This window comes from Manihot esculenta, chromosome 10, assembly GCF_001659605.2.
Source record: "Manihot esculenta cultivar AM560-2 chromosome 10, M.esculenta_v8, whole genome shotgun sequence".
NCBI classification, from domain to species: Eukaryota; Viridiplantae; Streptophyta; class Magnoliopsida; order Malpighiales; family Euphorbiaceae; genus Manihot; species Manihot esculenta.
The window spans coordinates 22,539,798-22,567,316 of record NC_035170.2 but is presented as its reverse complement, the minus strand read 5'-3'; the positions used below and the strand labels follow the sequence as shown (position 1 = coordinate 22,567,316).

Below are 27,519 nucleotides of genomic sequence, written 5' to 3'. Positions count from 1 at the left end.
AGACACACGCGGATCAATGCAAATCCCAGCGGTGGCCCAAGCCTGGGCCTTAGAAAGCTCGTGGAGATGCCATCGCAGTGATCGTGGACCACATTGTGCATCGTCATGGCATGCCTCGGCACCTGTGCGTTCCAGGCATCGGCCAGCGGGCTCTCCATTCGGCCGTCATGAAACACGGACCAAGGAGTCTAACATGTGTGCTAGTCAACGGGCGAGTAAACCCGTAAGGCGCAATGAAGCTGACTAGCGGGGTCTCCTCGAGGGTTGCACCTCCGATCGACCTCAATCTTCTGAGAAGGGGACAAGTGAGAGCATGCCTGCCAGGACCCGAAAGATAGTGAACTATGCCTGAGTGGGGCGAAGCCAGAGAAAACTCTGGTGGAGGCCCGCAGCGATACTAATGTGCAAATAGTTCTTGTGACTTGGGTATAGGGGCGAAAGACTACTCAAACCGTCTAGTAGCTTGTAATACCCGGCTAGACTCCGGTATCGGAATTCCTACCGTCCGGTGGAATCTCGGATGTCGGAGACCTCTAGAAGGGTAAAACCATGTTTTCATGAAATGTTTTAATGTTTTTGATGATTTTAAGTAAAGAGGAAATGAGTTTTTGAATAAAAACAACCTTTGAGGAAAACTCAGGTTCGGCCGCCGAACCTCAAGTTCGGCTGCCGAACATGCATGCGTTGCGGGTGTGCTTTAGGCCCCCGAAAGCATAAGTGAGGAAAGTCCAGGTTCGGCCGCCGAACATGGCATGCATGCGGAGGCACATTCGGCCCCCTTACGTGGCCTGGACAGCCACTATAAAAGGGTCCCTTAGCCGAAAATGGGCGAGCTTTTTCCCCATTTTCGGCCAAGGTGAGCTCTCCGCCGTCCCTAACCGATCTTTGATGTTTTTCCTCTAGATCTTTCAAGTTTTTCATTTGTTTTAACTTTGTTTTGAAGATTTGAGCTTTTGAGCAAAGTTTTGGAGCTTGGAGGTTCAAGAACCCAATCTCTCCCACCTCCGAGTTTTAGGTCGTCTCTCTCTCGATCTTCAAGAGGTAAGAGTCGATCTCTAGCTTTTATGATGTTTTAAGTAAGTTTTATGAAGTTCATGGGGTAGAAAATGCATGAGTAAGCTTATGTTGAGTTTATGGGTTTTGATGATTTTTTGAGCAATGTGGCTTGTAATGTGTGTTTGATGTGTTGTAGTTGGGGTTTAAGGTAGTTTGAGACCCCTAGGAGCTTGTATGCATGTTTTGGTTGAGCTAAATGCATGATGGTTTGAGTTTGGAGGCATTTGTGCATGTTTGAACCAAGTTTCTGCCCTTTGGGAGAAACCAGGTTCGGCAGCCGAAGGGACTTTCGGCCGCCGAACCCTCTTGTGGAAGCAGCCTTCGGCTGCCGAAGCTTGCCCCCGAAAGGAGACTTTCGTCTCTGTCTGGGAGTTTCAGCCGCCGAAAGTGCCGCCGAACATGCATGAGTTTCGCCTCTGTCTGAGAGTTTCGGCCGCCGAAGGTGCCGCCGAACCTACCTGACTTTCGGCTCTAGAGGGACTTTCGGCCGCCGAACCTGCTGCCGAAAGTGCCCTGTCCAGCCTTTCTTTGCATGTTCTTGCATGGATGCTTTGAGATGTTTTAGGGGGTTTTTGGGGGATGTTTTTAGAGTTATGTTCTAGTATGTTGGTCCCTCATTTGAGTCCACCTGTGTAGGTTCGGACCCGAGGAACCGAGGACCTCAGTAGTGAGTCAGCTGTTTCAGTCAGTGTCAGAGCTAGCCAGAGGTGAGTGGAATAACTCTTATGCTTTTAAATAAATAAATTAGTTTTGAGCATGTTCATGCATCACGGATGCCATGTGATATTTTAGGTTGTTTGCATTAGAAATCACGAATATGTTGCATTGCATAATATGTTGTTGATGTGGATGAATGTTGAATGATCTATTAGCCCTCATATGTTATGACATGATGATATGGTATGGAAGTCCAGGTGTGGCCTGCACTACGCCCCTGGCACTATGTAAGAGAAAGACCGGACGTGGCCTGCACTACGCCCCCGGCACCATGGATTATGTATGTTATGTTATGTATAAGAGAAAGACTAGGTGTGGCCTGCACTACGCCCCTGACATGATTGGATTATGTAGAGGGCTAAATGGTGACAAGTTCATCCTTGATATGATTAGTTGTGATGTGATGCATTCCATGATAGCATGTGTTTTAAATGCTTTATGATTCTGCTCACTGGACTCTAGTAGCTCACCCCTCTCCCAAATTCCCCAGGGTTGCAGGTACGGGTTAGACAGAGAAGTCAAGAAGAGTAATGAAGTCTTATGTATGTAATAGTTAGAATGTGGACATGACAGATTGTATAATGATGTATAGATATGTAATGTAACGATATTAAGGTTAGAAGTGTGCTTGACCATAGTATATTGTAATCCCTTTTTGATACATGATCTTAATGTTTATTGATGACTATGTTTAGCCAACTCAGCACGTGTTATGTCACCCATCGGGGGCATTGATGAGGTCCCACTGAGGGGCCAATGTTTATGATTATGTTCAGTGCATGCACAGGTTGAGTATGATGTATGAATGAAAGAAAAGTTTTAATTTTTATGTATGATTGTTGATCATGTATGGGATTAAACAGGTTTACAGGTTACATGTCAGGCTTGCTACGGGTCCCGGCGGCCTTAAGCCGATCTGGATCCTAGCGCCGGTAGCGGTCCGATTTTCGGGTCGTTACATAGCTGGTTCCCTCTGAAGTTTTTCTCAGGATAGCTGAAGCTCAAGACGAGTTCTATCAGGTAAAGCCAATGATTAGAGGCATCGGGGGCGCAATGCCCTCGACCTACTCTCAAACTTTAAATAGGTACGACGGCACAGTTACTTCGTTGAGCCGCGCCACAAAATCGAGAGCTTCAAGTGGACCTTTTTGGTAAGCAGAACTGACGATGCAGGATGAATCGGAAGTCGGGTTATGGTGCCCAATTGCGCGCTAACCTAGAACCCACAAAGGGTACTGTTTGATTAAGACAGCAAGAAGGTGGTCATGGAAGTCAAAATCCGCTAAGGAGTGTGTAACAACTCACCTGCTGAATCAACTAGCCCCGAAAATGGATGGTGCTTAAGTGCGCGACCTATACCCGGCCATCAGGGTAAGAGCCGGGCCTCGATGAATAGGAGGGCATGGCGGTCGCTTCAAAACCCGGGGCGTGAGCCTGGTAGAGCGGCTGTCGATGCAGATCTTAGTGGTAGTAGCAAATATTCAAATGAGAACTTTGAAGGCCGAAGAGGGAAAGATTCCATGTGAATGACACTTGCACATGGGTTAGTCGATCCTAAGAGATGTGGGAAGCTTGTCCAATAACGTATCCGCGCATGAGCTTCGAAAGGAAATCAGGTTAAAATTTTCGAACTGGGACGTGGCAGTTGACGGCGACTTTAGGAAGTCCGGAGATGTCGACGAGGCTCAAGAAGAGTTATCTTTTCTGTTTAACATCCCGCTCACCCTGAAAATGAGTTAGTTGGAGGTAGGATCCAACGGCTGGAAGAGCATCGCACATCGCGCGGTGTCCGGTGCGCCTCCAGCGGCCTATGAAAATCCGAAGGACCCATTGCCTCCCATGCCCGGTCGTACTCATAACCACGTTAAGTCTCCAAGATGAACAGCCAATAAAATCCTGAACTTTAAAAAAATTTACAATTATACTATGACGTTTATGTTTTTATAAATTATACTCTAAATTTATTAACGTAAAATTACACTATGGCATTTAAATTCGTTTAAGGTTTTATCAATTATACCTTAAGTTTATTAAGGTAAACGTGACAATTTCGTTAGATACTAATGAAAAAAAATAACGGTGGAGTATATTTAGAATAATATATGAATTTTGAAGTTTGATTGGTAATTAAAAATTAGTATAGGGTGAATTGGATAGAGTTTTTTTTTATTAACTCAATATTTTTTATAATAATAAAGGTTCTAAGTATAAGGCCAATAATCAGTTTTTGATAATTAATTATTGTCGTTTATTGTAAAAAGCTATTTAGTTTAGTAAGAGAGGAGATTCAGGTTGGACTGTTCCTAATGGAGCATCTCGGGGCTACCGCAATATCATACGCTGTAAAGATCTTGTTTATGCATTAATTTTGGATAATTCCTTTTGAAGTCTGGGATTTCCATGCTTCTTCGCCAATAAAGAAAAGGAAAATCCACCCATCAACTCCGAGAACAATGGTGAAATTTGTAGAGTATCTTTCAATTTCAGATTTTTTCCAAAGTTACTTGGTGGAATCATCCGACGATCTTCTGCTAGTGCTAAGGTACATAAAGAATTTTGTTAATCACGAAGGTGAACTAGTTGATGATGACGAGGCACAGCCCTCCAGTTTGGCCTTATCAAACTCTGATGTTTGATGTAGCTGGATTCTAGTGAGGAAAACCGGGAGGAAGTTGACAATTTGAAGAACGTGGCACTGTTTCTGGGTGGTAACCACTCAATGTCACTCTCGGCTTCATGATTTTTCAGGATTTGAGAAGAATTCAATTTACTTTACAGATGATGATTGGAATCAGATGAAGGAGGATTACATGCATGGAGGCCATGATCTTGGAATGTTGAGCTTGGAAGAACAGATTGTAAAATCATTTTATATATCTGATTTAAGGAGGATTGATCCACCACCTTTTTGAATTGTTCCAAATTTATGATTTGTAGAGCTACTCTATTTTTAGTTTCATTAATTATGAACCAAAGACAAACAAGCTCTTGAAGGGGAAGATCTGTCTTTCAACACATTAACCCCACCAATCTCACACTCCACTTCTAACCACAGACAACCCTTCGCAACCGTCAAATTAGCCTGTAAATTTCAATTTGACCTTAGTTTAACTCAAAATCAATGAAATCAAAAGTTGAGTTCCTTACATTTTAAATTAAATGAATAAATTTAAAAAATAACTTAAAAATGAAGAATTAAGAATCTTGATTTTGGGTTTAAATTGAAATCTTTTTGTTTAGTTAGATAAAAAGTTAAAGAATGTTTTAATCTCTATATATTCTAATGTCCACAATTTTTCATAACTGTCCCTAATAAATATGGGCTTTAATGAAACTAGGAAGGCAAACCAAAGTCATTGCCGATTGATGGTTCTCATAAAGCATACAAACTTAACGTTGGTTAGAGGTATAAACCAACCCTGTCGAATTTTGAAGAGTTTAAATTTAATTCGTTAAAATTTTTTTAAATTTAAATTTTATTCATTTCGAACTCGAACCGAATATTAAAAAACTCCAGTTTAGCTCATTTAACAAACAAATTTAGATGAGTCGATATTAAAATTTTAATTAATTAAACTGATCAAATTTAATTCGGTTTAATTTTTCATCTAATTTGATTTAGTTTCAATAAATTCCGTAAAATTTTATTTTCTGTTTATTCATTCCCATTCTAGTTTCTAGAGCTGTTCAAGATGAATGTGGAAAAGCAAGCTAATAAGGTTGTATAAAAAAATTAGCCAGCAGTTAATCAATTAAACTTTGAATATTATTACGAGAAATTTATTATTTAATTTTTAAATTTTGTTATTTTTAATAATTTAATTCTTATAATTTAAAAATATCATTATAGATTTTGCCGTGAGTATATTTTCAAAAATTATAGCTATTTATAATTTTTTTTTAAATTTTTTAATTATATATGTTTTCATCCTTTAGTTTTATAAAATCTCTGCCTTGTTTTGAGATAGAGATGGAGAGAAGGAAACAAAGATAAAGAAATAAAATTGCAAGTAATTATAAAATTGAAAGTAAAATTGTAAATAATTATAATATTGAAGGATTAACTGGTAATTTAATATTGAAAACTGTGAACAAAACGACCTAAATTATGATAATAGTCTAATTTTCAAAAATAGTGATGGATCGGATCATCCGGATCCACGGTGGGTCAAGGATAATGGCACCTTTATTCAACATATTTTTTACCTCTGTTGATTCCACCTTCGGGAATCTTTCTCTCAGCTTATGCTGTTCTGTATCACCTCTCAACTTCCATTATCCGTTTTTCTTTCTTTAACCATCCTCTATCCATCCCCTTTTTACTATTTCTAACCTTTCTTCTGCTCTCTTCCTTCTTCCTAGCCTCCATTATGTCTGACTTTATTCCAGATGTTGATGAGCTCATTAATAAGGTGCAAAGTCTTAACTGCAATGAAGTTACTCTTCACCTAACCACTCATTATGAAAATGAGAAACATTTACAAGGGAGGGTACTGGTGGGTAAGATTATCTCAGACAAAGCAATCAGTGTGAGTACAGTGAAGGCTGTGCTAGCCAAATCTTGAAATACCTAGTAAGGTTTTAAGGTTGTGGCAAAAAAAAAGCAATCTCTTTGTTTTCACCTTTGAACTTGAAGCAAATGCCCATATTCTTCTGGATAGCAGCTAACAACCAAGATCTGGCATTGCAAGAGTGGTCTCTAGATATAGGGGCGGATATTTGATCGGTTCAGTTTAAAATCGAATAAATTGAAAATTAAAATTTTAATTTTTATAAAAATCGAATTAATTTTGATTAGAAATTAAATTGAATCAAACCAGTCTGATTCTATTTGATTCAATTTAGTTTGATCAGTTTAAATTTTTAATAAATTTTTTATGTTTAAATTTTATTTTTAGTATTTTAAAATTTAATTGAAATATTTTAATATTGATATGATCTAATCTCTCTATATTATAATATACTATTATCACTAATCGGTTTTGATTTTTCTGATCAAAACTGAACATAACTGAAATAACTGAAATTTTTAAAATTAAAAATCAAATCGAACCGAAATGAATAAAAAATCAAACTGAATTTTTAAATTAATTTGATTCGATCGATTTTTTCGGTTTGAATCAAATATTACTGATCCCTACTTAGATAAGTCTCTAGATGAACTTTCCTTTGCTAACTCACCTTTTTGGCTCTTTGTACAGGGCCTACCACCGAATCATATTAACAGGGGTAATGCCCAAATTATTGGTAATCAAATTGGTAAGTTTTTGGATGTGGATCTGAGTCATGATGTCAATCTAGATTTCTTGAATACAATGAGAATTAGAGTTGCTCTTACTCTAGACAACCCTTTGCCCACGAGGTTCATAAATCAAAAGAATGATGATTCTATATAGCGAATCAAATTAAAAATAGAAAAGCTCCTTGATTTCTGCTATCTCTATGGTATTATGGGTCATCTGAGAAGAAATTATTCTAATAAGGCTATTCCTTCAGGCTCTGATTTAGGTTTTGGTCCATGGCTGAAAGCACCTCTCCCTTGCCACTATCAAAATCACCACCCTAATGGCCATTCTTCCAGTTCCTTTTCATCTTTGATGCCGCCTTCAAATACTAAACCATTTACTTTTAACCTATCTCTTCCCAAGCAATCCATCCCCTTGCTTTTAGATATTGGTTCCTCTCATTTCTCCACATCCTCACCTCAACCTTAGCTTAACCAGATTCAATATACTTTTCCTATCCTGAATTGTGAACCTGTCACTAACCTCAATCACCCAAAGAGCAAAGCATCGGTGAACCTTAATCTGGTGAGTTTCACCCCGTCGCAAGGTTTGGCATCGATATCTGAGCCTACTAGTGATGTTTTTAAAGTCCCTTTAGCTGACTTTTTCCCGATAAATGAAATACCATTCTCTTTTTAAGGAATATTTTGCAACAAAAGGATTACATAGGTCAATACTGATAATTTATTTCAGAAATTTCCTTACTTTCCTGACTCTTTCAATCAGCGGCAATTAATGTTTTAGCTGCCTCTAATTTGATGGAGAAGCCATTCTTGAAGGATGTGGTTTTTCGTAATCAAAAGGGCTTGTCCATCTCTTTGAATACGACGAAGAGAGTGGAATCCTTAAAGGATCTGTTGGGTGGTCACTCTTTTAAAATATCTGATGGCCCTATTTTCAAATTCAAGGCTGCTGGTCCTACTTCCTTAGGCCTGACTTAGGCCCAAAGACTGAAAGAGTCTGGAATTTAAGGAAAAAGGGCCTAAGGGCCAAATGTGCTCCTTTAATCATCCCCTCTTCTATTCTTGGGCCTGAAGCCTTAATTCCATCTAGAGGTCTTATCTATATTACAAATGAGCTCTTACCAGCACTTGAAAAAAAGCCCTGTCATGCCCTCAGGAGAGGAAGAAGCTCAATTAGTTGTTACTAAAGGCCATCATAACTGGAAGCGCTTGGCAAGGATGACACATGCTTCTAAAAAGATATCCCACTTTGAAGGGTTGGTAGTTCCTGCGAATGATCAGCTTAACTCTGGTGATAAAAGAGGAAAATGTGAGGATAACAATGATACTGAACAAAATCAAGCAAAGAAATTCTGCCCCAATACAAACTCTAACGATAAGGTGGAGGAAGCTAGCCTCGAGTGGCCCCGCCCTGCCCAATGAAGACTCTGTGTTGGAATTGTCAGGGGTTGGGGAATCCCCTGACAATTCACAATCTGAAATAGATCTCTAAATCTCATTCCCATACCTTGGTTTTCCTTATGGAGACCAAAAATAAAACTGAAGTTGTTAGGAAGAAACTCTTGTAGGGTAATTTTCTTGATATGTTTTTTGTCAATCCCATTGGAACTGCCAGGGGCCTTTGTTTGGTTTGGAAAGCAGAATGTATTTTGTCTATTGTTAAGGCTGCCTTTTTTTTTTTATTCATGTTACTTATTCGGTTATTCAAGGTATGAATTATGACTTGGTTTTTGTATATATAAGTTCTGATGATCATTTAAGAAAGAATCAATTCCTCTTTTTATCTGGTTACAAAAACAATATCAATCCAGCTGCTATCTTCATGGGAGATTTCAATGATAACGAAAAGCCGGGTGGTGCAGAGATTCTTTATTTCCAAATGACCCTCTTTAGGGACTTTGTTTCTATGATGGGGTTCAAAGACCTGGGTTTTTGGGGGCCTTCTATGGCTTGGAACAACCGGCGATAAGGAAGATTTCATATTGAAGAGCGGATTGATCGTTGTCTTGTCTCAGCTCACTTTCTCTTCTCCTTCCCAAATGTGAACATCTATCATTTGGATGATGCTGGTTCTAATCATAGGCCGTTGCTTCTTAATTTGTTTCATAATCAACCAAGAGCTAAATGCTTATTCAGATTCGATGCTAGATGAACAAGTTATCCAGAGGTAGAAGGGATTATTGCTGGCTCGTGGTCTTCGCAAGGGAAATTCAGGCTTATCTAATATCTGTGCAAATTTCAAAGCTTATCGCCTTGCTCTTGTTAATTGGAATAAATCAAAACCTCACAATTCCAGAGTCAAAATCCAATATCTGTAACAACGTTTATCCTTAGCAAAAGCTACTTCTCCTTGGAATCCTATTCTTGTGTGAGGTATTGAAAAAGAGCTAATTGTGGAAATTAAACAGGAAGAAATTTATTGGGCACATAAATCTCGTCAAGACTGGCTTCACTATGGGGATAAGAATTCCTCCTTCCACGCGAAAGTTATGGGTAGGAGGAGGCGAAAGTTATGGGTAGGAGGAGGCGAAATCATATCTCTGGCCTATATGATATAAATGGATTCTGGCACCATTCCCTTCCTACTCTCAAAAGGATTGCTCTAGGCTGTATGATATAAATGGATTCTGGCAGCATTCCCTTCCTGCTCTCAAAAGGATTGCTTTTGATTACTTTAAATATATTTATTCTTAGAGGGATCCTACCAACTTTAATCTGCTTACTGTTGGTTTTCAAAGTCATGTAACAGCTAATATGAACACTATGCTTGTCTTCCCAGTATCTAGATAGGAGATCCACCATGGTGTTTTTTCCATCAATCCTGAGAAAGCCCCAGGTATTGATGGTCATACTAGCCTTTTTTTTTTTTTTTTTTCTAGAAGTATTGGAGAATTATTGGGGATGATGTATGCTCTGCAGTTCTGAATTTTTTTGAAGAAGGAAGAATGCCTTAGAATGCCAACGATACCCTGGTAATCTTAATCCCTAAAGTGAAATCCGTCCTTTCTAAGAGGGATTTGCATCCAATTGGGCTGTGTAATGTTATATATAAGATCATCTCTAAGATCTTAATCTCTAGGCTTCAACGAATTATAGGTGATATTATTAGAGAGGAACAAAGTGCCTTCCTAAAAGGTAGACTTATCTCAGACAATATTCTCATAAATCATGAAATAATGCATACTTTGAAGCAGAGGAAAAAAGATCGAAATTGGGGAATGGCAATCAAACTGGACATTAGCAAAGCCTACGAGTGTGTTGAATGGAGCTATCTTGAGCATATGTTACGTGTTTTTAGCTTCCACGAACAATAGATCTCTTAGGTTATGGAGTGTATCACTACTGTGTCTCATTCCATCAATGTCAATGGTCATAGAACATAAACCATCTTTCCTTCTCGCAATTTTCCGTAGGGAGATCCTATTTCACCCTATCTTTTTCTGCTATATGTTGAGGGGCTTTCCTTCAGCTTGCAAAAATCTGCTTTTAAAGGTATTAAGGCTTCAAGGTATAGACCTAGTATATCTCACCTCCTTTTTGTGGAGGATTCGGTCTTGTATTCACATGTTACCATGTCAGAGGCTATTAAAATTTAGAACTGTTTGATGGGTTATGCAATTGCAAGTCGCCAGGTAATTAATTATAGGAAATCTTCTATAGCCTTCAGTCCAAATACTCCGAGAGATATCAGAACTTGTATTGCACAGATTCTGAATATAACTAATAAGAAAGTCTTCAGTCCAAAGGTAAAGATATCTTCCTGGGTCTCAATTCCTCAATAGGTAGATCAAAAAAGCAAGTTTTTGCTCACTTTAAAGAAAGAATTCATAAGAAAGTCTCTTGCTGGAAAGAACAATTCTTGTCAAAAGAGTGGTAAAGAAATTCTTATTAAGTCCATTGTCACTGCTATCCTTAGCTATGCCATGTCTTGTTTCAAATTTCCCGCTAACTTTTTAAAGAGATTAATGCCCTCCTCTCTAACTTCCGATGGGGTCAAAAAAGTGATGAAAGGAAAATTTATTGGATTAGTTAGAATAATCTCTATGAACTCAAATGTTGTGGTGGGTTTGGTTTTGAGCATTTTTTCAAATCATGCAAAAATGGAGAAATATTTTAAAAAACATGCAGGATCCGAAAATATTTTCGGATTCTGTGTGTCAACGCAGCGTGTTCGCCAGTCATACTGGCGAACACGCTTGTTCGACACCCTTGGTGTCGAAGAAGGGAGAGTTCGACACCATGGGTGTCGAACTCTGCCTTGCTGAGCTTGTTCACCATTATGAGTGGCGAACAAGCTCGTCCGGGCCACGGGAGCAGTGCAATCTGCTCCCGTAGCAAGCCAGCTTGGCGGAAAGAATTGTTCGCCACTTAAAGTGGCGAACAATTCTGCTGCGTAGCATGTTCACCACCTTGGCATGTCCCTGCGTGCATGCAGGGCCACATGCATGCCCCTGCGTGCATGCAGGGTACAGCCCTGCATCAGCTATTCGGCACTATTTCAAAAAAAAAAATAAAATTATTTTATTAAAATAATTTTAAAATAAAAAAATAAAATATATTAAATATTTTCAAAAAATATAAATTTTATTATCTCTTGTAAAAATAAAATTTTTAAAATAAATATATATTTAAAAAATTTAGAAAAATTAATAAAATTTTATGCTAAATTAAAATATATTTATTGATATTAATTAAAATATATTAATATTAAATTTATTTTGTATACTTAAAATTATATATTTTTTAATCATCAATCAATTAATAACTTATTTCTAATTTTATTATAACATTAATTTTTAATAATATTATTGTTATAATATTTAAATTTAAATTATCTAATCTATTATTTAATAAATTTATATATTTTAAAATTAAAATATTTTATAAATTTAAATAGTGTATGAAAAAATTATTTATTATTAAAATATTATATATATATATTTTTATTTTTAAAAAATTAAAATTTATTATACTGTTAAAAATAAAATTTAATATTTTTAAAATAAATATAAATTAAGAGATAATAAAATTTATATTTTTTGAAAATATTTAATATATTTTATTTTTTTATTTTAAAATTATTTTAATAAAATATTTTTTTTTTTTGAAATAGTGCCGAATAGATGATGCAGGGCTGTACCTTGCATGCATGCCCCTGCCCTGCATGCACGCAGGGGCATGCATGTGCCCTGCATGCACGAAGCTTTGATATTTGAGCATGTTCGCCACCCAAGGTGCAAACATGCCACGCAGCAGAATTGTTCGCCACTTTAAGTGGCGAACAATTCTTTCCGCCAAGCTGAATTACGGGAGCAGATTGCACTGCTCCCGTGGCCCGGACGAGCTTGTTCGCCACTCATAGTGGCGAACAAGCTCAGCAAGGCAGCGTTCGACACCCATGGTGTCGAACTCTCCTTTCTTCGACACCAAGGGTGTCGAACAAGCGTGACTGGCAAACACGCTGTGTTGACACACATAATTCGAAAATATTTTCGGATCCTGCATGTTTTTGAAAATATTTCTCCATTTTTACATGATTTGAAAAAATGCTCTTTGGTTTTCGAGGTCTTGAATGTTTCAATGTTCTCTTCTTACTAAGGGTGAAGGCTCATCTCCAGGCCTAATGCTCTTCTCACCAGGATTTTGAAAGGGAAGTATTACCCTTTTACATCCTTTCTTCAAGCAAGACAAGGGAATTGCTCTTCCTGGGGATGGCAGAGTATCTTTTGGGGAAAGCGTGTACTTGAAGAGGGCTGTCGATGGTCAGCAGGCATTAGTGACTATTAATTATAAGAATGAAAAGTGGAGTTCTCAATCATTCCCCGATTTGCCTTTGATTAAAGAAGATCATAACCCCTCTGTGAATTGGCTCTCAGCTTATCAATCCCTCCTCTCATCTTAGAATCTTTATACACTCCATTAGAATTTTTAGACTGAGGAAGTTAACAGAATTAGAACTATTTCGTTATCTATTTTTTCCTGTGATGATCGGTTGGTTTGGCATTATGATAAAAAGGGTGTTTTTACTATCAAATTTGGGTACTTTGTGGTTCAAACATTTCTCCTTGCTCGGCACAATCCTAATGGAGATCCAGGTCGTAACACGCTACAAGCCAATTCTGTATTCTGGAAGAATTTTTGAAAAATTGTGCTTCCTCCCAAAATCGTGGTTTTTTTCTAGAGCTTTTTAAGAGAACGTCTTCTTGTTAATGAAGCTTTGCATCACCAGATTCCCCTTTTTCCACTTGATTGCCTTTTTTGTGGGGGAAATTGAATCTTTTCAGCATCTGTTCTTCCATTGCCAAGAGTCTTGCCCATTTAGTTACAGTCCCCTCTTCGGTTCATATCACTTATGGTAAACCAATCTATGCTTGAATGCTGGAATGAAAACTTTATGTCTCTCTTTAATCAAGATAGTACAAAAGAGTTTGGTTTCTTGACTGGGTTCCTATTATGGTATATTTGGAAATCAAGGAATGGTCACAATTTTAGTGGTGAAGTGGAGAGTTTCTAACATGTGATTGATTGTGCCTTACATTTATTGGAGGAGTATGAGCTAAACCAGTCTTTTGTAGCTGTAGAATCCATACCTTCTTTTTCAGTGTAAAGGTGGTTGTCTCCTCCTTCTGGTGTTCTTAAAATTAATTTTAATGCTGCTTTCTCTAGTCATCAACAGAAGAGTTTGTTGATGCTTTTGTTCGGGATCACCATAGTTTGCCTATTTGCTGGTCGGTGCGTATGTTACCTGCTGTTTCTAGTGCCTTGGTTGCAGAAGCTTGAGCTTGTAGAGATGTGATTCTGCTGGCTAAGAATAAGGATTTTTCTCGTGTTTGGTTTGAAGGTGATGCTTTAGTTGTCATTCAAGCTATTAACAATAGGAATTATTCCCTTGACATTTGCACTTTAGTTGAAGACATCCTTTTGTTAGTTAATTGTTTGTTAAGAGATCTGGAAATAAGGCTGCCTATAGTTTGGCCACTAAATCCTTGCTTGATATCTCTTTTACGTGCAATCGTTGAATGGAAGTCAGTTATGTATCAAATTTTATGCTTCTTAATTCATGAATGAGTTCATTATTTTTTGACAAAAAAAAAAAAAAACAAACAGTGGGTCAAGAGTTATAACCCTTAAAATTTTATTATCTACTCGTGGTTTAGATAATTTTTTTAACTTGGGAAAAATTATAATCAAGTTTTTGAATTTTTTTTAAAATTTATTAATTAAAATTATATTATTAACCTATATTGAATATTTATATTTTTAGTTCATATAATTTTAACTACACATATTATTTAGTATCTATAAATTTAAATATCCATACTATTTGATTTTTTTGCTAAAGGCCAAATAAATTGACTAATAAATTTTTAACAAATTTCTAAATAATTTAATTTTATAAAATATAGAGACATTTCTACTCATTTGATTTTAATATGAAGTGGATTAGTGAATTTTTAAAAATTTAAGAACTTAATAGTAATTCTATATAAAAATATTATTTTTATAGCAACAGATTACTTCTCTGTTTTATTTCAATTCAGAAAATTTGTTTTTAATTTTTAAAATTTCAACTTCAAGTATGTTAATGTTTTCTTTTCAAAATATTTATAAACTATCTTATTTATTCATTATTTAATTTATTTGTATACAATAGCTTTTTAACAATAAGTAATAATTATTTTTGTTTACATTTATTTATGTGATTAAAAATATAGGTTAGACTATTTAAATTTATAAAAATAAATTTTAAACTTTTAAAGAAAAAATTACTGTGAGTAATGGTTAGATAATGTGATCATGAATTTTTTAGATCTATAAAAGAAAATAAATCTAAAAAAAAAAGAGTTTAATAGATTATGAGTTGGATATTTTTTTTTAGAATAAATTATAAAATAGATAAAATTAGATAGTGTTTATATGGGTAACTTTTCAAATTTAAAAAAAAATTAAGTGGGTAAATTGATTCAATTTATAAAATTTTATCTATATAAATTTTCTCCGATTATTTTGGCTCTTAATTTGTTAATTATTTTTAATATTTATATAGATAAAAATTTATTTTAAAATAAGTAAAATTAGAGATTTTGCTAAAAAAAATAGTTTTTGATTTAAATTTCTTGATTCAACACTAAATTGGATTGTTGTTAGTGATAATATTTACAGAGTAAATAGTAATTTAAAAAAAAAAAATGGTAAATTTCCTTATTACTATAATGCTTGATTTTAATGATTCAAGAACTTAAAATTGGGCCAAGCTGATAAGCTCCTGAACACCGTTGCCTTGGCCATCGCTCAGGCCTGTGACGCTCTTTTACTTGGGCATCACTCTGCTGTGTCCCGTTCAAAGCAGAAGCTATGCACGAAAAGGATTACGGATCCAAATCCTTGTCAGACTAGGAGATCTAGTTTCAATCACTATAAATACATACATTGCTTCATTACCAGCTAGAAAACCAAGCTCTCTACTGCTTCTGCAGGAATGGCATTTGAAACAAGTCTCTATTCTACTTCTCCTACCATGGCCGAATGTCCAAGTACCAGCTCCAAAAGAATTCGCCTTTCTTTTCTTCAAGATTCATTCACTGTTAAGCCAAACTGGTCTGAGCTTCTACCTGAACTGCTCCACTTGATACTTCTGAAGCTTTCTCTCGTCCAAATCACTCGCTGTATGGCTGCTTGCTCTTCTTGGCGTTCCATTGCAGAATCGTATTCTTTGCCTCAAACACCTTGGCTCCTGCTCCCTGCAGGCAACGAACAACATCACGTGGATATTCGTTGCTTCTTTAGTCTCGAGGACAACAAGGCATATCAGATCAAGAACATTGACAAACTCTTCGGTGATGATGCTTGGTGCATTGGGTCATTTCATGGGTGGCTAGTGCTGTTGGATGATGATGCAAAACCTTTCCTTCTCAACCCCTCTTCCCAAGTTCGAATTCAGTTGCCTGCAATATAAAGTTTCATGTTTGAAGTTGATAAATCCTACTTCATTCAGGAGTTGAGAAAGGTTTTTATCACCAAATCTATCTTGTTGTCAGATCCATCTCACGACAATAACTGGGGAGTTGTATTAATTTTCGGATACCTTTCAAAGCTTGCTTTCTGTAAGAGAGGTAGTTACTGTTGTACATAGTTAAATCAATTAATGTTAAATGTTTGTTAAAATTAGAATTTTAGTTATTATTATCTGGGAAATTTTATATGCTTCTTAAAGCTTGGCCATGGAGCTTAACTAGTGAGTTTATGCAGCCAATGAAGCAAATTGCAATACTGATCCAGACTGAAGGCAACTCTAATCCAATTCCAGTTTCTTGATATAGGTGTAGATATTTTCCTTAAATTTTTTTCATTGAATCCATCTCAATTTTTAAGTTGATACAAGCAAAATATTACGAGCTCTTCCTTTGTTTTGAAGAATTTTTTTTTTTTTTAAAAATATTTTCGTCATTTTTGACATTTGGTTAAAAGGTTTGAAAAAGAAAATTAAATAATTGTTAAAGAAAATAACTTACTTTTAAAAAAAAAAGCCATGTTATGAAATTTGACAATTTTATTAGTATTATTGAATTTTCAATATATAAATCTTATTAACTTTATTTTTAATATTACTATAAAATAATACAAAATAAATTATATTTCAAACATAATTTTCATAAATAATACTGTTCACATATAAATTATATTTTCCACGAAATAAACGAAATACATTAAAGTTTCAAGTAATATTGCTGAATCCAACCAGACTTGAAAATTTCCTAGCTAATCAATTATTAGATGTGAATGCCCAGCCCTGGATGAGTGAATGGCCAGCCCAATGAATCCAACAAGTTCAGTTCCTTGCTTCCAGCCCAATTCTCAGCAGCCCATAACAGACCCCATTTACCATTTATGTGGAGGAGAAAATTTCTGGACTTTATTTTTATTTATTTGGACAGAAAAAATTTTTTTATGTCGGAACTGAACGATTATAGCCTCACAAAGCCATGGAAGTGAAACCTTCAAAGCTCCTGGAATTTACCATAACACAGAAAAATATTTGCATTCCATGGCCTTAAATTTCAGTGCTTTTTCTCCTTCTACGACTCCTAACTTTCTGATAATCCCACAGCACAAGCTTTATTCTTCTTGCAGAAGAATACTCGCTAAACCAGAAGGTGCTGAAACTGGAGTAACAGAGCAAGAACTTGCTTCTTCTTCTTCTTCTTCTTCTTCTGGTATGCTTATGATTCTTTTAGACCTTAAATTCTTCATTGATTGATGCGTTTTTGGTGTTTAATACTTGTATTTCTTTGCAGGGTCATTGTCCTCAACCCGTTTGCAGCTAGATCTGTTGGATCAGCTCACATCTGCCTCCCCATCATCAGCTGATACTGCTGGTATGTTCATCAAGTTCACTGTAACATAGACAAACAATAGAATGATATAAGAAAAAAAAAATCATTTTTCTGTTGTTTGGTGATCAGGGTATGAAAGTGATGGTGGCTTCAGGAAACTTACGATTCGAGAGCAGCTTGTGCAGCTGGTAGGAGAAAGAGATGAGGATGAAGATTTCAGCATTCCATTGGGGAAAAATCTGAAGAAGGTGAGTCCAAAGTTCTTAACTATTTCACAGAAGAGAAACATTAGAAGACAAGCTTACTTGGATGAAGTTTCTCAGAGGAATGACTCCGTTTTCTTTGCAACTATTGGAGCTTTCGTAATCCTTCCACCTATTATAATCTTAGGAATTGCAATATTAACTGGTTATGTTCAGCTTTTTCCATGATGTATATATACATAATTACATGTGCAAACAAAAATTATTCCATAGAAATGCTACTCACACTGGTGAATGTATCAAGCATGGATACCTCCTGATATTCTTTCCATGATGAAATTTAAGAAATCAATTTTGTCTAGAAACATAAATAGATCGCAGATGCCAAATTGCCCAAAAGCTCACAAAGGGTACTCTGTCTCCTACTTGTTTATTATGATCTAGATCCGCTCCTCCCTATTTGAAGCTGATAGATATGCAAAATTCACTGATTTTTCATAGAATTCCCCTGCACTTAATCTTGCCTTACAGGGTCTGAAGGCTAGTATTGCAGAGGGGAAGGGCAAAAAAAGAGAAAAAATCATAAATCCCATGTCTTGAAAAACAATTTGACTAATCTCAGTGGACAAGGTCATTAAGGTCTACTATTCACTGACATGGAAGATTTGATCTCTTTTGTAATATGCTTCCATTGGAAAGTTTCAAATGCGAACAATTCCATACAGGGATAGAGAGAAAAGCTAGGAGATGAACTATAGCCATCAGCGTAATGTGAAGTTCAGCTAAGTGCAAAATGGTGTTGAGATCCATTGCTCACAGCAAGTCTGATGAATTAATGCAATGTCTGTTAGACCGTAATGCAATGCAATTTTCTATTGAATCTCAATAAAAATTTTGATTATATTAGCCTACCAAATACTCAGTTTCTTTGTCCATGAAATATTTCCAAGCCAAATAAAATGAGTGACTAATGGGATGGATGATACCTCTCGATCATGGGCTCTTCTCGCCAGAAGAATCAGAGTGTCATTCACTGTTGTCAATATGAGTTTGAACTTTGAACTCCCTATCCATCTAGGCATTTTGATTGGTGTTAGTACATTTGCAGTATTTGTATTAATAATGAAAAACTACATATGCAGCAAGTTCTAGAAATTCCTTTATGATTGGTGAAAGCAGTACTGACATAGTTACTGAAAAAAAGAAGCATGAGAATATTGAAACAATCTGAAAACAAGACTACATTAAAACACATTAATCCTCTTAAGAATTCAATTTAATTGATTTTTTTTAAACTTTTTTTTAACATTTTTTTTCTTATTTGGAATGAAAGAATTCAAATTTTTTTATTTTCAAAATTTTTATTTTAAAAAAATTAAAATCATACTAAGAATTCATTTGATTTCTATCACTGTAAAATGAATCATATCAAATAAAGGAGAAGTGTAAATGATACAAAGATTATGTGTTTTTTTTAGCCTCTCACACCCTTGCATTATGAAGAGATTACAACAAAGTCTATTTCGGATTACACTGGACAAAAGCTACTCTATATAATAGGCAAAGCTTCACACAATTAAAAGAAAAATTTGAAAAAAAAAAAAGGAAGCTTTAGATTTAATGGATGAGAGATCAATGATGTGGAGGCGCATAAAGGGAAGAAAGATGGAAGGAGATTATCAACAAATAACTAAGGAGAATATTGAACCTGGTTAGAGAGAAAGTAGTATAAAGTAGGATGACTTACCAATTTTTAATAGTAATCAGTGTGTCTTTAAAGGAGACTTATTCTTTGTCTGGAGATGAACCCCGCACTTAAGTATCGCATTCTGAATGCGAGTCTTACTTATGTCTTCGACAAAAATTTCGAAGGTCACACTACTATTCAGAGACCTGTTCAACTGAATGGAGGCAAGAAATTGACGGAAGAAAACATGTTCTGAACTAAAATCCACTTTGATCTTCCAATTCGAAACAAACCGATATTGGTCATCTACATACTCGTTTATGGCATGTACCGTACACCCAATTTTTGCACCATGAGAAGGATGCAAAACTTTTGGATCTAAAACAGCACAGAAGCATATTGATTTTATCTGTTCCACTTCTCTTAAAGACAGAGACAAAGAAGATCCACTGTTATTCTGATATTCCATCCACTGCGGTACTTCACTTCCAGGGAGAAGCAAAGCCTGCAACATGAACATGTACACATGCATTTATTAGATGATGATAACAACTCTACCAACAAGGGGATTAAAGAGAATGATTTACCTCACGACTAGCCCAATGTCTTCCCAAAACATGTTCCACAATTGCACTGCAATTATTCAGATCCAAATTGATGCAGTTACCGATTTCTAAAACATGAATACGCTGCAGTTGAAGTAAAGATCCTGATTCCAGACAAATGCAATTATTTAAGCATAATTTCCATAATAATGGAAGCTCGGGTAAATATTTGAGTCTTCTGGAATCACATAAATGCAGTGATACAAGCTGCGAAAGATGCTTGATGCTATCAGGTATGCGCTCGAAATTATTTCCACCTACATACAATTTCTTCAAAGATGCTATAAAGCAAATGCTTTTAGGAAATTCAGACAGGCCACACCACTCCAAGTTTACAATTCCTAGATGAGGGAATCCTGTCAAAGTAGGGATTATCAAACCTTCACATCCTCTAAAACTTAAAGTTCTTAATTTGTTCAACTGATTGAAGGATGATGATGGATGTCTGATACCAGCACCAGCCGCAGTAAGCCTCTCCAATGATTCTAAATTCCCAAAGTTGCTCGGTAGTTCATGAAGGTTTACGCATTTATCAATATTAACAACTCTAAGATATTTCAAACTGCATATGCTTTCTGGTAATCCTTCCAGTCCACTACTTGGTGCAAAAATCTCCTCTAGATACTCCAAATTTCCCAAGTTCTCTGGTAGGTAGCGGAGATTTACACATTTCTCAACTGATAAGCGTCTGATTCTTCTTAGACGACAAAAGCTGTCTGGTAAACATTTTATACCAGACCCACAAACGACAAGCACCTCTAGAGATTCCAAGTTCCCTATCTTCTCTGGTAGATTGTGAAGATTTACACATTTGGCAAATGATAAACTTGTCAGTTGTTCCAAACTGCAAAGGCTATCTGGTAACTCTTTCATACCAGAACCACCTGCAACAAGCACCTGTAGAGATTCCAGTTTTCCCAACTTTTCTGGTAGCTTCTGGAGATTTACACATTTCTCAACTGATAAATGCCTAAGTTTTTTCAGGAAGCAAAGGCTGTCTGGTAATTCTTTTATACCAGAACCATCTAAAACAAACACCTCTAGAGATTCTAGATTACCCAACATTTCTGGTAGCTTCTGGAGATATACACATTTCTCAACTGATAAATGTGCAAGTTTTTTTAGTCTACATAAGCTGGATGGTAATTCTCTTATCCCAGAACAACTTGCCACAAGCAGCTTTAGAGATGCTAAATTCCCTAGGTTTCCTGGCAGGTTGTGTAGATTTATGCAATGATCAATATTTAGAAGTTGAAGAGAATTAAGTTGGCAAATGCTTTCTGGGAGAGTTTTAAGCCTCAGAGATGAAGCCAACCACAATTTAGTAAGGCAACTGAAACTCCCAATTGTTGAGGGCACTTGTTCTATTGCTGTTTCATTTAAACCTAGACTCCCCATACAATTAGGCGGGATCTCTGGAAACTCCCTTATTTTTGAGCAACCAAACAAAAAAAGTATTGCAAGATTTTTCAAATGTAGGAAGCTGGGTAATTTGCAAAGACGTCGGCAATAGCTTAGATCCAATTGATAAAGTTTGCTCAAATATTTAATAGTCGAGGGAATCTCAACCAAGCTTACACATCCTCTTAATTTTAGAACGTCAAGATTTGCAGCACTAGACAAATCTGGAATTCTCATTAGATACTTAGAATTCGAAAGATTCAAAACTTTCAAATTTCCAAGGTGCTGCAATAAAAAAGAAAGGTGATTAAGAATAAATTAACATGGCTGAACTTTATAGAGAACCATACATACTAGAGCCTACCTGAACTCCATCCCAAAGCTCTTCAAGTTTGCTACCAGTTATGATAATTTTAACAAGTTTCTCTGCACAGAAACTCAGTGGTAGACATTTCATTGGGTATTGACACCAGTGCAGTAACCTTAGTTCATATGGAAGATTTGTTAAGCCCTCAGGGATGTATACTCTACTTTCATGAGGTTCTGGACAGTAAAACTTCAACCACCTAAGTCTATACAGTTTCTGGAAGGCAGTAGGACTTAGTTCTACCTCTCTGATTCTGGACATGTCCAGTGAAATCCCTTTCACTTCTATCCCCTGCTTAATTACAATAGCAAACCAATATAAATTAGCTTCAGGTATCTGTAAAAATAAACAAAAAAGATATAATAGCGTTGAAGTTTATTTCTTATAAACCCACATTTGCAGTCAAGCTATCAAAATATCACTACAAACAATTGTGGCTTCCTGCCACAGTAAAATATAATATAATAAATTGATACCAAAGAGAATTATGAGCAAATATCAAATTTCTGATGATGTTAAAATTAGTAATGTTGTTAAATGCAATATTCATTGTAGTGTATATAAAGAAAAGGTACGATTCTTGCCTCGGCGCTTGCAAAATGTAATATATATCATTAGGATGCCAGAGCCTTCTATGTTTTCCTTGCTGATTTTCCTCAAAAATAATATCCATGCCCATTTGTTGTACAAGATCATGGATAAGTAACCTGCAGTTTTCCTCAGAAACAAGTGACTTATCAATTAGACGACTTATTCCAATTTTGGAACCAGCGACGTCCAACATCTTTTCAACCACATCTCTTTTTTCTCCTTTAAAGAAACAAGCAATATCAAGAAAAATTTCCTTTTCAAAGTCGCTTAGTCCATCATAACTAAACTTCAATATTCTTTGGATTTTATAGTCAGATGTAACTTCCAGCTTGTCCATTTCATCCTCCCATTCTTCTAAACTTCTACCGTATAAATTAGAACCCAGAACTTTGAGGGCAAGAGGATTGCCTTGGGCATATCTAACCACCCTTTTTGAAAGCATAATGTATTCTTTTCCTGAAACAGCATGCTTGAAAGCATGGAAGCGAAAAAGCCAAGAGGCTTCATAGTCATTTAATTTTTCAACTTCATAGATTTCAGCATCCATGTTCCTAAGCAGCTGTTTATCTCTACTAGTGAAGATAAATCTGCTGCCTGCACCATAAATAGCAGTTTTTCCTATTGAAAGTTCTATTTGCTCTATATCACTCACATCGTCGAGAGCAATAAGAACTTTCTTTCGAAACAACCTTTTCCTAATAATGGAAGATGAAAGCATAATGGGAATTCCTGCATCATAAGTTTCCCTTCCAAATAGTTGGAGAAGAACTTCCTGCCTTACACCATCTGGTCCACCATTTTTATATCTTTCCCTGACATCTGTAACAAAGCATTTTATATTGAATTCACCAGAAATTCGATCAAATAATCTTCCAGCAATTGTGCTCTTGCCAATACCACCCATACCCCAAATCCCTAAAACACGCACGTCGATTGGCCCGAGGCATAATAATGTTTTAGCATCCTCGACACGGCTATCAATTCCTATCAACCCTTCATCATAAGCATCATCTGAAAATACATCATTCAATTTCTTCGAGATTTGGTTGACAATTTCTTCAATTAGCTTGGATTCCGGCCTGATGTTGCATCAATGGCAAAATGATCAACAGCATACAAGATTATATGAACAGATAATGCAGAAGAAAACAGAGCCCGAGAAGAAGAAAGAGAAACCAGATCAACGAGAATTTTCTTATCAACAATTCAGTTATCAAACCCGCCAACTCTGTAACTAACTCTCATCCCTGCATGTGAAGACGCTCAATTCCCTATTTATTCTTGAAGCCATACGGCATCCTATCACATAAGATTATTTAAATGAATGTGCACGAGTTTGTTAAACATTAATTTGTAATTTCTAAATATATATATTTTGGTTTATGAGTGTGGAAGTTGAATATGCATTTACGTTGACGTATTAGTTATTAATTTTATTCATTTTGCTAGCGTGGTCATGTGCTTAGAGTTTAAGAGTGGTTAAAAGAGATTAAATTTGCTGTTCAACTATTATCGAATTAAAGATGTTAAATTTGCTTTTTTTAAATGTTCCTAAATCATTGCTGATATATGAGATTCAAAAATGGCAATGTATTTTGATAAGGAGATTTAAAAATAGGTTTAGATTTAGAGTGTATTTTGATAAGGTTGATTTTATTTTACTTTTCATATTTTTTGTTAGTGACGTGTAATCGTCATTCCGTAATTATACTTTTCATAATTAACTATTCCATGATTTATGAGAAGGTAAATCTCGAAATTTCAATTATTATCATGCGATTCTAGGAAAGTTCTGTAAAAGCGTCCTTTCTATACCTTTTCCCATTTTAAATTTGTGTTTTTGTTTGCTTTCATTTGTTGCTCTGTCTCTTGTGCTATTTTGCTCTTTCTCTTTCTTGTAATCTCCGATTTTCCGATTAGAGGTATGTCTTGCTCCTTTTATGGCTTCTACTAGGATTCCTAAGATAGTCAGTCTAGTGTCTTTTGTTACTCCTTCTTTCTCCCACTATTTTTCTCACGACTTTGCTAACACCACAATCTTCGAGATTAAGGCGCCCTTGCCAAATGAGCGCATAGTCCTCCTTAACCCACCGCCGGAAGGCCTGGTAGATGCTCAGCCGGGGCCTAATTTAGTATTTTTTGTAAAACAACACGAGTTCGAACTTACCTTTCCATTTACTCCTTTTTTCATCGAGGTCTTCTGATCCTTTAAAGTGACCTCTCGAATGTTATCCCCTAACTCTATTTTGTTTATTTGTTGTTTTGAGTCCATTTGCTTATGTTAGGGTTTTGCCCCTTCCTTCGAGTTGTTTTGTACCTTCTTCTATTTGGTTAGATCTAACCACTGGTTATATTATTTTGATCCCTGAGTTGAGTTGTTAATATTTACGAGATATAAAGATTCTATTAAACGTTGGGCAGAACAGTTTGTTCTCATCAAGCTGAATGAGAGCTTGGGAATTAACTGGGACATCGATCTCTTCTAGGGGGAGATTTTTCAGGGCTATAACGAATTCCCTAGGTTAACCCTAGTAGATCAAATTTGTCTTTTTCGACTGACCTCTATAAGAAAGAAATATGACGTTAAGAAGTGTATATACATATCTAACCTACAGGACTGCCAGCAAGCTGGTACCTTTTGATTTTTTTTTTCCTTTTTATGCTCTTCTTTTGTTATTTTGAGCTCTGATTGAACTGATTTTTCCTTTGTAGTCTTTGACATGCCAATGGGTACCATTAAGCTCCCCAAAAACTTCACTTTGTCTAGGAGAGTATGAAGGACACTTTGGCTGCTTTCAAGGCCAATAAGTCTATCATTGATGTAACCCGGGAGGTTTTTCAGGCTGTAACTCCTGCATCGTCAGCTCGCCCCTCTGCTCGTACCCCTACATCTTCTATGGCTTTGGTACCAATGTCGAGGGCTCTCATTCTACAGCTTCCGGGATGTTGGTCCCACTCAAGGTGCCGGTCTCCTCTTTACATTATAATTTAAGAGCAAGTTTAACCTTTCAGTCCATTTAAGAATATCTATTTATATTTTAAGCAGTTGAAGGTCTCTTTCTTTTAAATAAAGTTCTTTTTCAAATTTCACCTTTTTATAGACGAATGACCGATCAGTCCTAACTTTTGCTTTTTAAGAAAAAAGGAAAAGTAATAACTGCTTATGGTTAAGCTCGTTTATCATATGGATAATGAATTTTTAGGTGTTATTGTGTAGGGGTGAGTATTCAGTCAGTTCGGTTTAAAATCCAACCAAATCGAATAAACCAAAAATTAAAATTTTAGTATTTATAAAAATCGAACCGAATCGATTTTGATCAGAAACTGAATCAAATCAAACTGATTTGCAGTTCCTGGTCGGATAGTGTTCTATAAGCCCTCTTTGCTGTAACATCTGGATACTAAGCCCTCTTTACTGTAACATCTGGCTTAACCAGTGGGCAGTATTCTGTAACTGGAGAGTCATGCTTTGCAATTTCTGGTCGAACAAAGAAATTCGGGGTAAGGTCTTGGTTGAGCTTGGTGAAGGATTAAGTAATACGGGTGGGCTGATTTACTGGGGTTGTTGGGCTAGAAAATAAGAATTGCGGACCTTCCTAAGTCGAGCTCGGGTCATTTGGGATGATTCCTGTATGGTTTTCACCGTGATTGGCCATGTAGATCTCAATGGGTGAATAAAAATGAGAACTCCCATGATGAAAAGATCTCCTTTGTTCCCACAGATGGCGCCAATTGATGTCTGAGATCTAAGAATAAGTCTAGCCTTAAGTATATTTTGGTAAACTTGATTTTTGTTTTCCTTTCATATCCCATTGTTTCCTTTCTCTTTTATCTTTTAGTAACGTGTAACCGTCATCCCGTACCCATATTCTCCTGCCATAATCATGCTGGCAGTATGTACGGACGTACAACATCTTTTCTTTTCTTTCGTCGGGTGACCATTTAATTCTATCTGCGCCATTTGGACACGATTCTGGATATCACAAGGTCTGTTTTACTGTGAGGGGAACGGATATTCGGAGCTAGGATCCTAAGAATGGATTTATGTTCAGCTCGATTTGCCTAGACAGGCCTTGATCCGATAGGAGATTTAGAGCTGCATATTGAGCCCTCCTAGAATTTAGGTCCAGTCCTAATTTGGATTTTATCCGGCTGTCATCGGTCGTTAAAATGTCAAATAAAATTATTACTTATCAAAATCCATAAGTTATGTTTTATTCAATTTATTTCGTCTTATTTAAGTATATTTGACTTTTTCATAAGTATTTTTTATCAATAAATAAAATTCAATATTTTTAACCTTTACATTATAATTGAAGACCAAATTTAACCTTTCCATCCGTTTAAAAATATCTATTTATATTTTAAGCGGTTGAAAGTATCTTTCTTTTAAATAAGGTTTTTTTTCGAATTTCACCTATTTTATGCTTATACAAGAAAGACCAATCAGACTTTAACTTTTGTTGTTTAAAAAAAAAAGGAAAAGTAATAACTGCTTACGGTTAAGCTCGTTAATAATATAGATAATAATTTTTAGGTGTTGTTGTGGTTTACCAATTAACCTCTTTTTCTCACTTATTTTTTATAAATTATATTTATATAATTATTTAATTTTCATTCGCTTATTATTCGGCTAGCGAGTGAAAACTCTTATTCTTTATTTTATGCTGATTTTAGTTTTTTCTTTAACCATTCCTAATTAAATGAGCATCTATTTGAAATATATTTTGGGTATATCTTTTTAGGTTGATCATATATTTGATAGATATCGAGTGAATAAATTTTTCATATCTATCCTTATTAATAGATATTGAGTGTATATATGCTTTCTTTTAGTGAAGCTTTTGTAGGAAAAATAACTAATTAGTTCAAAAAATAAAAAAGAAAAATATAAAAATGTAGCATATGGTCTATATAGTCTTATTGATTTTTCACTTTAGATTCGTGGTTCAATTTGTGTCAAACTAATATATGTGGTATCACACCGTTAGTAATTAAAGATAATTTTTAGATACCGTCAGAAATGTTGATATGAAAATCATATCACGAGATACTAACCACATGCTCTGAAATAAAAATAAATGAAACCACATAATACTTTTTTATATTTTTTGAATTAATAAATATATTTTACTTATCACTATTTGTTAAAAATATAATATTACAGATATTATTTTAATACAAATTGAATTACTGTCTCTGAAGTGAAAATGAATAAAATCACATGATATCTTTTTAAAATTTTTTCAAAATAAATATATAACGATAATAAAAGAAACACAATTTTAACATAATTCAGTTAAACGGCAG

The 27,519-nt window shown here is 35.6% G+C and overlaps 2 protein-coding genes across 3 annotated transcripts; one reads left to right on the top strand and one right to left on the bottom strand.

Annotated features, from left to right (window-relative positions):
* Window positions 1–16,955: 16,955 nt before the first annotated feature.
* On the top strand, window positions 16,956–17,925 carry LOC110624135. Of its 2 annotated transcripts, none has more exons than XM_043960529.1 (3): window positions 16,956–17,231; window positions 17,316–17,397; window positions 17,485–17,925. In XM_043960529.1, exons 1-3 carry the CDS (start codon window positions 17,067–17,069, stop codon window positions 17,784–17,786), a joined length of 549 nt encoding a protein of 182 aa, XP_043816464.1. In that variant the 5' UTR covers window positions 16,956–17,066; the 3' UTR covers window positions 17,787–17,925. The 2 variants fall into 2 exon arrangements, with proteins under 2 accessions (XP_043816464.1, XP_021624932.1); XM_021769240.2 differs by having other exon boundaries at window positions 16,956–17,235; window positions 17,317–17,397.
* A 146-nt stretch (window positions 17,926–18,071) lies between these two features.
* LOC110624241 (disease resistance protein RPV1) lies at window positions 18,072–23,299 on the bottom strand (the record flags this gene model as incomplete). Its single annotated transcript, XM_021769350.2, has 6 exons — window positions 18,072–18,632; window positions 19,306–19,750; window positions 19,833–21,536; window positions 21,616–21,954; window positions 22,044–22,059; window positions 22,203–23,299. Coding segments are annotated over 5 exons (3,585 nt in total), but the record flags the coding sequence as incomplete, so codon positions are not given.
* Window positions 23,300–27,519: the final 4,220 nt, after the last annotated feature.

Coding starts and splice junctions, on each gene's coding strand:
- LOC110624135 (XM_021769240.2), top strand. CDS start 17,067: ATGGCCTTAAATTTCAGTGCTTTTTCTCCTTCTACGACTCCTAACTTT. Junction 17,236..17,316: donor TTCTTCTTCTTCTTCTTCTG/GTATGCTTATGA, acceptor ATTTCTTTGCAG/GGTCATTGTCCTCAACCCGT. Junction 17,398..17,484: donor ATCATCAGCTGATACTGCTG/GTATGTTCATCA, acceptor TTTGGTGATCAG/GGTATGAAAGTGATGGTGGC.